This window comes from Ailuropoda melanoleuca, chromosome 10 (genome assembly GCF_002007445.2).
Source record: "Ailuropoda melanoleuca isolate Jingjing chromosome 10, ASM200744v2, whole genome shotgun sequence".
NCBI classification, from domain to species: domain Eukaryota; kingdom Metazoa; phylum Chordata; class Mammalia; order Carnivora; family Ursidae; genus Ailuropoda; species Ailuropoda melanoleuca.
Window position 1 is genome coordinate 7,536,631 of NC_048227.1, and position 10,257 is coordinate 7,546,887.

A 10,257-nucleotide genomic window follows, 5' to 3' on the forward strand; every position below is an offset into this window, starting at 1 on the left:
GAAACATTATGTGAAGAAGCCAGACACGAAAGGCCATATACCGTGTGACTCCATTTATATAAAATGTCTAGGGTAGGCAGATCCGTAGAGAAAGAAAGTAGACTGGTGGTTGCTGGGGACTTGGCACAGACAGGGATGAGGAGTGTCTGCTAACGAACAGGTTTCTTTTGGGGACGATGAAAATGTCCTGGATATAGATAGTGGTGACGGCTGCACAGCCCCGTGAGTATACTAAAAGCCACTGAATTATATACCTTAAAATGATGGATTTTATGGTACATGAATTATATCTTAATGAGTTATTTTTAAATATGCTATCATTTAAAGCAGTTAAAGAAGTATGCCATCTTTTGTGCGCCGCCTTCTTCTTCCTTTTTTGTAAGATTTTATTTTTAGTCAAGTTCTACCCCCAACGTGGGGCTGGAACTCACAAGCTTGAGATCAGGAGTCACACGTTCTACCGACTGAGCCTGCCAGGTGCCCAGTGTGACGTGTGCGTGTGTGACGTAATAGATGAGAGCATCACCACGCTGTGCTGAGTGTTGGCTTATTCCTACTGCTGTGTGGTATTCTGGTGTGTGGACATCTTACATTGATTTATCACTTTTATTTACTTATTTGTAGAGAGCGAGCACGCACGCACGTGTGCACGAGTGGGGGTGGGGGAAGGGCAGAGGGAGAGGGAGAGGGAGAGAGAGAATCCCAAGCAGGCTCCATGCCTAGAACCGAGCCCAATACAGGCCTCGATCTCACAACCCTGAGATCATGACCTGAGCTGAAAACAAGAGTTGGATGCTTCACGGACTGAGCCACCCAGACGCCCCCTGTCAAGTCTCCTCTTGAAAGACATTTGTCTTGTTTCCAGTTTGGGACTCTTAGAGACCTGTTGAGTTCTCACACTTGTCTTCTGAAGGATGTGTAATGGAGATTTCTGGCAGTCTCTGTGCAGAAGGGGGGTGCTAGGTCCAGATATGTATCCATCTTAACTTCAGGAGGAAGTGAAAATGCCCCAGTTTGCCAAAGTGGTTGACCTACTTCACACTCCTGTGACCAAACTCCGAGACTCATGTTTGTTGCACGTCCTTGCCAACACTTGGCATTGTCAATCTTTTTAATTTTAGCCATTCTGGTGTGTTCCATAAGGAGGTTTTCATTTGCATTTTCCTTACAATTATTGAAGTTGAGCATCTTTTCAGGTCTTTCTTGGCCACTTGGAGACTACTTTCTGTCACTTACTTGTGTGTGTGTGTCCGTGGTTGTTAGCTTTCCCTTAAGGATGTGTACGATTTTTTTTTAATGTTTCTCCATGAAGTCATTTTTTAAAAAAGATTTTATTTATTTCTTTTTGAGAGAGAGAGAGAGAGAGAGTGTGAGCACCAGCAGGGGGAGGGGCAGAGGGAGAGGGAAAGGCAGGCTCCTTGCTGAGCAGGGAACCTGACATGGGGCTCAATCCCAGGACCTGGGATCATGACCCCAGCAGAAGTCAGATGCTCAACTGACTGAGCCACCCAGGTGCCCCTGATGTAGGATTTTTAAAAAGTATATTCAAGATATGAGATCTCTGTCAAAATCTATTCCCAACACTGGGCTTTGCCTTTTCACACTCTTCAAAGCGTCTTTTGCTCAGAGGACGTGTTTACTTTTGCCGGAGTCCAGTTTCTGTCCTTTCAGTTTATGGTTGGAACTATGTGTGTCCTGTTTAAGAAGCCCTCACCTGCTCTACTGCGGGGTCTCCCCGGCACTGCTCCGACCCCTCCCCCCGGGTCCCCACCCCACTTCTCGTCCTCCTCACTGCATGACCTTCTGGGACAGGGTTGGCTCCTCTGTGTGTCCCCCGGACCAGCACCGGGTCTGGCACACCCTAGGTGCTCAATAAAAGCTTCATAAATGGAGGCAATGTCCTGTGGCCCAGCTGGGGATCATTAAAACTGTCGATTAGCTCTAAACACCAGCTCATCAGGAACATTTGAGCAAAGCCGGGGAAGTAAAAAAAAAAAAAAATTTGGAAAAACCAACAACACAGGAATGTTTCGCTTCTCCCCAACCAGAGCATTAATCACGAAAACTCGGGTCCTGTTAGCATTATTTATTCTCGCCATTGAGAGAGAGCTGTGGGGCGAGGGGAGCCTTTTCTTTGCACACGTTGGCTGTACGGGCTCCCCAGTGGTCGCCCCCAAAACACTGCGCGTGTTTGCTGCCTCTGGATGTGGGGGGTCCCTGGCCTCCTAATCCTTCTCTTCTCCGTGCGTGATGACGTAGCATAGGTTCCGGTAATCCAGGTTGCCACACACGTCTGGCGGGAAAGCCGCAAACATCTGCTTGACCTGCGGACGGAGCGGGGAGTCAGCCGGGACTCGGGTCAAGGAGGGGCCAGAGCGGGCGGGTCACCCGAGGGCGTCAGGCAGAATGTGGCTCCCCTCTCTGCAGATGGGGCCCGCAGCCACCCCCACTCATCCTTGTCCTCCTGCAAGGAGTCAAAGGGGTCATCACCTCAGCATCTAAAGAAGAGCCATTTCGCAGGGAGGGGCTGCTGAGAAGGGCCTGGGCCGGGCAGGACCTCCCCTAGAAGATTCTAGGCAGTGCCCTGGAAAGCCCACACTCACCTCGTCCTCGCTGAACCGGTCTGCCTGGGTCATGAGCTTCTCTTTGATGCTGCTCGGGGGAGAGGAAGGGTCAGGGGAAGGGCCACCCAGGCGTGCACACGCAGATCCCTGGGGGTGGTGAGAGCGGACAGGCGGTGGGGAGGCATCGTGCCCCAGCAGGACACTGGCCAGATGGACCCCCTCAATCCCTTCTAGACGGACCGCTAGCTCAGCCAGAGACTTGCGATGACATGGGCATCGTGCCTCGGAGAGTGCAAGGTGCCTGCACTCCGCCGAGGCATGAGAAAGCCTTGCCCCGGTCTCCTTTGCTCCTCACAGCCCCGGGAAGCGAGAGCTATGAGCCCCCTTTCACAGAGGGAAAAGCTGAGGTTCGGGAAACGTCAGGACTGGCAGTGATACAGTGGGGCCAGAGCTGCCCGGGGCCCGGAGGAGCGGCAGGAGGTGAAACCCCACAGGACTGGTGCCCCGGGAGCTTGGAGGGCCCCCCCCCGACCTCTCTGGGGGCACAGCGGGCGGGGATCAGATCAGAGGACCGAGCCAGGCCCTGAGCGCCAAGTGTCCCGTGGCGCCGGCAGTGGCGAGCCGGCTAAGGACCGACGCACATTTTCCATTATTTATGTTACTGTGGGACAGTCACAGTTTCCGACTCTCTGAGCTGGGGACTGTTCACAGACTCTGTTTCAGCCAGAGCCTCCTCTGTGGCCTTCCTGGCAGGCAGCCAAGTCTTCCAGGTCTGATATCCCGGGCCGGGGGAGGGGGGGGTTCAGTTCCCAAACTGGGTCCCTGAAGTGTTCCTGACCTTGCACTGGTGGGAGTGAAGGCGTGTGCCGGGAGAGGGGTTGGTCCAGACCACTCCAGGGATTGCCCTCACTGCCTCTGGGGGGTCCCCAAGATGGGTGTGGGAACCATGGACCCTGAGGGAGGGGTGAAGGAGAGGGCCTCAGCCTGCAGGAACCCGAACAACCCCTCACCTGCCCCTGGGGAACATGAGCCTCACAACTTTGGGGGTGGGGGGTGATGAGAAGCTGTGAGAGACAAGATGGACCTTCTCTGGTTTCCCCCCTGCCCCCCCTCCTGCCCCCCCCCATTATGTGATGATTCTAGTGGGCAGCAAATCAAGCCTCAAAGCCAAGGCCTCAAGCGTCATAGCAATCAGTCTGGAAGCCTGTGCCTGGGGAGGAAATTTTGTCTGCCCCAGGTTACCCACAGGCCCAGCGAGACCTCGGAGGCCCTGAAGGCACTTCCCCGGGGACTGAAGTCCTAGCCCCCTGGGCAGGCCGCCCCCGCCCCCCACCCTTGGCTCTGCTCAGTGCTCTCACTGGGCTGAGGCATAGCGGGCATGGGTGCTCCCACCTCCACAATGCCAGCCCAGTGGCCCCCAGGGCAGACCGAGTCCGGGGCCTGTTGCATAAGTTACCCCACACAGACCCTCTCTGTGCTAAGCCTTCCCCACCCGGCCTCCCCCACGCCCTCCAGCCGCCCCCTCACCAACCCTGCAAACACCAAGCCCTGTCCCTTCACGGCCGTGTTCCGGCATCTAGAATGTTCCCTGCCCCAGCCTAGGCAACCCTTCGTTGCCCTTCAAGGACCACCTCTATCACTGGGAAATCTGCCCCCAGTGACCCCACACTCCCTATACACTTTCACACAGAAATGGGGACGCCGGGTCCCAGAGAGGGGAAGGGACACCAAGCGATGGCTGAGCTGGCCAGGGCAGTGCCCTCCTGGTTCCTGGCCAGACACTGCCGAGCTGGCTAAGCACTGGGTGGGGATGGAGACTGGGCCGCAACCCACCCTGACCTCACCCTGGCTCACTGATCACCTGAGCCATTGGAGAGAAAAAAACCAAAGGAAGGGCAGAGGGAACTTACAAATCAGCCTTGACAAAACCTTTCCCTTCGGTGTCAAAGACTTTGAAGGCATGGAGAATGGTCTCCTCCGGGTCTGTACCTAGAAACAGCACATACAGGCAGGGAGAGAGCTAGGGTGAAGAGGACAGGCCGGGGCTGGGGGCTAGGGGCTGGTGGGGGGCTGGATGGGGGGCTTCCTCCCCAACTCCCACTCCATGGTGGGAGCAAGAGAAAGATTTCTGAGAAACAGGGAATGGGAGCAATGACCAAGGGCTCCACGTAGAGTTATAAGCAGCCTGTGCAGCTGTACATGGACACCCCAGCTGAGCACTTGCTACATACCTGACCCTCCTGACCATTGGCCTGATTTTACAAAGAAACTGAAGCTCAGAAGTCATGATTAGTGAGGTGGGCTTGGGGTGGGGGCATCACTGGGGCTCTCTCGTGACCCAGGATGTGCATGCAGGGTGGCAGGTCAAAAAGACAGTGCTGTACCTGGGGGGAAGGCTGGGCTTGGGCAGGAGCACTGGAGGGTCTGCAAGATGGGGCGGGTGGGGGGCAGTGGGCTGGAGGGTAGGGCAGAGCAGTTCTGGTTTGTCACCCCCACGGTGTGGGCTCTGGGAGAAGATGTCATTAGAAGGAATGTGTCTATTACCACAACAGGATGGAATACCTAGCCCCTGGTTGTATGGATGGGGAAACTGAAGCTCAGAGAGAGGCAGGGTCTGGCCCAAGTCCTCACAGCTATGAATGACAGCAGGTGACCTGGTGACGCTTCCCTGATGCACTCTCCCCTCTGTCACATGGCCGGCCTGCTCACTGAGGACCAGGCATGTCCCCTTCTTTCCTCAAGGCTCAGCTCTGTCACCAGTGACACGGAGGCAAAGGTGGTGTTTGCTGTCCACTTCCCAGGATCAGCTCGCAAAATAGGTCATTAATGGTAAAGATCAGGACAGGATGCCATCTGAGTCACTCGGCGTCTCTGAGGCCAGCTAAGGGGTGCTGGCCCCGCTGGCCTGGGAGCTCGGGGAGCCCACAGACGTGGGTTTCCTCCAGCGAGGGCAGCAGGGAGCTCATGAGACCAGGCCAGAGGCTCAGCCCAGGGTCCCTCTGGGGCAGAGCCCCAGGCACTCACCACCTGGCCTCAGAAGCAGAGAGGGGGTGCCCCAGAGATTATGGTGGGGGGCTGGTGGGAGGTCTTGGCCTCCCAGGGTGTGTGAAGAGTCCTCGCTGCTGGGCCAGGCTGGATCCATCTCACCTTCCGGAGGACCAGCGGCCCCGAGGTTAAGGCCTGGTGTCCGCACAGTGACCACAGCCCAAGCCTCCCCCCATCCCCCAGAGAGGGTCTCTGCTCTGCAGACCGCAAACCACACAAATGAATGGGCTACTGAGTGGCCATTGGGAATCACGTGACCAAGGGTCTTCGTCCCAGTTAGAGGGATGAGATGGGGCCTGCCCCAGTCCCCCAGCTCCCGTCCCCACTGCTGGCTGAGAGCGTGCAGGCTCGGATGGAGCCCCAGTCCTGGCACCCCTGCAAAACTGAGAGAAAGCTGCAGTCTCTTGGCCCCGCCTGGCCCTGGGTCCTGGCTCTTAGCTCAGCCGTGCACCCACACGAGCTTCGGGCCTCCTGAGTACAGTCACGGCTAGAGTCACGCATGTCTTCCCCAGGACTATACCCCTGCCCCAGCCCCCTGGGCTTCTGAGCTTTTCAAGGAGGAGGCCACGGTCCCAGGAATAACCCCTAACAGCCTCCCAGAGGAGGGACAGCTCCGGGCTCCCCGCCTGCCCCGCATCCGGCCCTCAGTTTCCACTGGAGGGCGGGGCTATCGGGCCACAGGTCAGGTGCCGGCCTTCTAGCTCCAGGATCAGCCGGGACAGCGTGTGTGGAGGCTTTTGGACCTCCCAGCGGGCCTCAACCCACGAGACCGTTAGGGTTTTTCACCAGACATAATCTGTGATGTTGCTAGCGTCAGCCCTGTAGTGGGTTGAGGGCGGCCCCCAAAACGTATGCCCATGTCCTCGTCTCTGGAACCTGGAAATGTCACCTTGCTCAGAAAAAGGGCCTTTGCAGATGTAAGGAAATGATGCTAAGAGGGGGAGATCGTCCTGGGCTATCCTGATGGGCCCTAAATCCAGTGACAAGTGTCCTTCTAAGAGTGAGGGGCAGGGAGATGGACAGACAGAAGAGAAGGGGGCAGTGGGACCACAGAGACTGGGATGGGAACAAGGCAGCCACCGTTGGCCAGAAAAGGAATAAAAAATGGGGCTTTCCCCTCGAGCTCCTGAGGAGCCTTTTGCCGGATTTCGGATTTCTAGAAGCCGGAACTGAGAGAACACATTGAGGCTTTTTTGAGCTGTCAAGTTTGTGGTTTTTTGCTAGAGCAGTCCCAGCAAACCAGCACAACCCCCATTTTACAGGCAGAAAGTTGAGGTGCAAAGCAGATAAGCCTGGTCCAAGGTCACCCTGGGGGTCAGTGGGAGGGCATCAGGCAGGGGCAGCCCGAGGGTGGGTGGGGAGGAGTCTCACCTGCCAGGGCAGCCACAGCCCAGGCTAGCCCCCTTCCTCTGCCCAGGGAGGCCTCGAGCCCAGGAAAATGCTACTAAGGGGCAGAGGGTAGCTCCCCGGGGCCCAGAGAGAAAGGGACAGAATTTCCCTGACTGCTGCCCTGACCCCACACCCCAGGCCCAGGAGTCGTGGTAAGGGTTCTATCCCTCCACTTTGTTGCAGGGGCACCTGGCACAGGGATGGTGACACCTCTGGGCCCCTCGAGCTGTTCCCTGGAGTGAGTGACCCTCCCGGGGCTGGGGTCAGTCACTATAGCTTCCAGAACCCCACTCCCTGTACCTCTCCTCCCGTTGGCCGTGAGGCAGGGCAGGTAAGGTGAGCCCAGGGGTAAGGAGGTGGGGCTGGGGTCCCATCCTGATGGTGGGTGGAGGGCTTTCACCCAAATTGTCCCCTCCCAGCCCCGGGGGGCCCTAGTCCTACTCTGGTGTACAGGCGGGGAGTGGGGTGGGGCCCAGGCGGCCGGCAGCTGGGGCTGCACCATGCTCCCAGCTGTCTGCACACAGATCCGGGCTGCCCAGCCCCTCCCCAGGGCCCCCCCCGGGGCCTCGCTCACCCTTCAGCTTCTCCCCAAACATGGTCAGGAAGACGGTGAAGTTGATGGGCCCAGGGGCCTCCTTCACCATGGCCTCCAGCTCCTCGTTCTTCACATTGATGCGGCCTGGGGGAGGGGGGGACACCCAGGAGCACAGTGAGGGACAGAGGGGACCCCGCCTGCAGGCAGCCCAGAAGAACAGAGTTCAGGACCAGGGAGCATCCCGCAGGGTCTCCCAGCTCTACCCTCCCACCCCCTGCCCCGACTGAGTGCTCAGGCCCTGCCCACCTGCTGGGGGACCTTAAGAGGGGGACACATTTGGCCACAGTTTGCACTGGGCTGCCCCCAGCCTCACTGCACCGCCCCCCACCGCTACCACCTCAGCCTCCCTAGAAAGGAGAGCAAGCTGGTGATTATCTCCATTTCACAGATAAAGAAACTGAGGCCCAAAGAAGCGGAGATGCATAGGGGCTGGAAGACCGGGAGCTCAGAGCTCTTGTGGCCCTGGAGGAGGTCACCTGGGGGTGGGGACTCTGGAGTTCCTCGTGGTCCCAGGGGACAACCACATCTCTGGGAGCTTAAAGCGTAGTTTAGATATGACTTGGTTATGCCCCCTTTCCCCATCCTGGACCCCCACCGCATTCATGCCTTAAGGCCTCTCCCTGGGCCCTTAGAGAGGGCAAAAGCCTCCCCTGGCTGCCGAAACCCGGTAGCCTTGAGCCCTGCGGACGTGTCCAGCCTCCTCCCCCAGCCTCTCCCACTACTCTCTTGGTCCCCACCCCGGCCTCCTAGGCCAGGCCTTTTAATGGGCCATTCATGCACCTGCTACCCTCCCTGCGTCGCTGGCCCAGATAGTAGCCTCCAGGCACAGGCCACCCCTCCCCTGTGTCCCCACGGCCCCCAAGCCCCTCACGCCCACTATGACTTCTGCCCTGGCCTGTCCCCAGGTACCCACTCTTTCCAGAAGGCCTGGGCTCAGTTCTGCCCCAAGCCCCGAGCCCCCGCAGCTGCTGGTCACCCACCCAAGGCAGCAAAGGTGTCCCGCAGGTCCTCCTTGTCGATGAAGCCATCCCGGTTCTGGTCCATGATGGTGAAGGCCTGGTGGAGACAAGGGTACTGAACAGCCACATACCCACTCGCCCAAGCCTAGGCCCCTCCCCAGACCCCCCTGCAAGGGGCTCTCCCCCTGCACACTGCTGTAACCCCAGTACAGAGCCCTCTGGCCAGCCGGTTCCTGGCTCAGCCTGGCACAGCGCGGGAGTGTTGGCTGACCCACTCAGCTCCCACTGCAAGCCAGCACACTGCTGGGGCACCATGCCCATCCCTCACGTCGTGCTGCAGCAACTCCATCTTACAGAGAGGGAAACTGAGGCTCAGAGAGCTGAAGGACTCGCCCGAGGTCACACAGCAAGCAAAAGCTCAGGTAGGGAGGGGGCGGGGGTTGCCAGACAGCAAGTCACATCTCCGGGCTCGGAGGCACACCATGGCGGCCTCTAAGGACTGTGACATCATCATCACCCCCAGGGACTGAGGGCGACCCGGGCCTTGCCAGCCCCCTGAGTGTTTCCATGCATTACTCCTCCCGGTGGCCCCAGAGGGCACTGACCAACCTCTTTAAACTCCTGGATCTGGGACTGATCGAACATGGAGAAGACATTGGAGCTGGCGCCACCTTCTGCTCTCTTGCGGGCTCTTCTGGGGGCCTGGGAAGTGCCAGGTGGGGTACTGCAGAAGCCCCTCCTCTGGAGGTCAGCCATGCACCCCGCCCGCCCCCCCGCGCCGCCCCTCCCAGAGTGTCATGGTCCCAAACTACATGGTCCCAAACTACACTGGGCCGCCAGGTGCAGCAGACACACAGGGCTCTTAAGGAAGCCTTGTGGCCGAGCTGGGCGTTTGTCCAGCCTGAGGCCAGAAGCCTGGGGTCCCCCACCCCAGGGGCCGGTCAGCGGCTTCCCGACTTGGTGGGGGGAGCCCAAGCGGCATAGCAGAGAGGACACGGTCCGGCCATATCTCTCTGCATCCATCCCACCCCAGGGCTCCCCTGTGCCCACTCGGAGCCCAACTCAGGAAGCCGATCCATCGAGAAACGGCTGCCCAGAGCTCGGGACCCATCTCCATAGCAGGTAGAACGGGCGACCACCCACACGGAGGGTCTCCGGCCAGCCTTCCTGCCTCCACATGCTTCTCTCAGGATATCAGGGGCCTGAGAGCCCACCATTGACCATTCCCTGAAAGCTCTGGGTCCCCAGAGACCCCCCAGGGCACCTTGCCCTCAGCGGCTACCACCACAGCCTTGCATGGGCCAGGAGTCTCGGACTTGGCTCCTGATGGGGGGAAAGGAGAACCCGGGCTTCACAGAGCCGGAGGGGCACGCGGTGTCCCCCCACCCCCAGCCCCCTGCCTCCATGTCAGTGGTGTCAGGCCTCTGCCCACCCCACCCCATAGCGTGGGCTTCCCCTGNCTCCCCGAGCTCACGCCTGTCCCCCCACTCTGCATTCACCCCCACTTCCCCTCCGGCTCCCAGGCTCAGGCCGGCTGACTTATAATTAGCTTTTACTGGGTGCTTTGTCTCCACTAATCCTTTGAAAGGGGGCTGGCAGGGCAGCCAGGACGTTTCGTGCTGTAAAACTTCTGTAATATTTATAAATCCCTTCAGACATCATAAAGAAAGGAACCTCCCTGCGGGGCTCATCTCACATAATTACA

The 10,257-nt window shown here is 58.6% G+C and overlaps 1 protein-coding gene across 1 annotated transcript; it reads right to left on the reverse strand.

Annotated features, from left to right (window-relative positions):
• Positions 1-2,219: 2,219 nt before the first annotated feature.
• On the reverse strand, positions 2,220-9,308 carry MYL10 (myosin light chain 10). The gene is made up of 6 exons (XM_011233080.3): positions 9,162-9,308; positions 8,574-8,649; positions 7,573-7,677; positions 4,475-4,553; positions 2,604-2,652; positions 2,220-2,324 (listed from the first exon to the last, which is right to left on the reverse strand). Exons 1-6 carry the CDS (start codon positions 9,306-9,308, stop codon positions 2,226-2,228), a joined length of 555 nt encoding a protein of 184 aa, XP_011231382.2. The 3' UTR covers positions 2,220-2,225.
• Positions 9,309-10,257: the final 949 nt, after the last annotated feature.

Excerpts from the sequence above, each read along its gene's own strand:
- MYL10 (XM_011233080.3), bottom strand. The coding sequence starts at position 9,308 with ATGGCTGACCTCCAGAGGAGGGGCTTCTGCAGTACCCCACCTGGCACT. Across the intron at positions 7,678-8,573 it reads GGACACCTTTGCTGCCTTGG|GCCGCATCAATGTGAAGAAC; the intron begins GTGGGTGACCAG and ends CCCCTCCCCCAG. Across the intron at positions 2,325-2,603 it reads ACCGGTTCAGCGAGGACGAG|GTCAAGCAGATGTTTGCGGC; the intron begins GTGAGTGTGGGC and ends CTCCGTCCGCAG.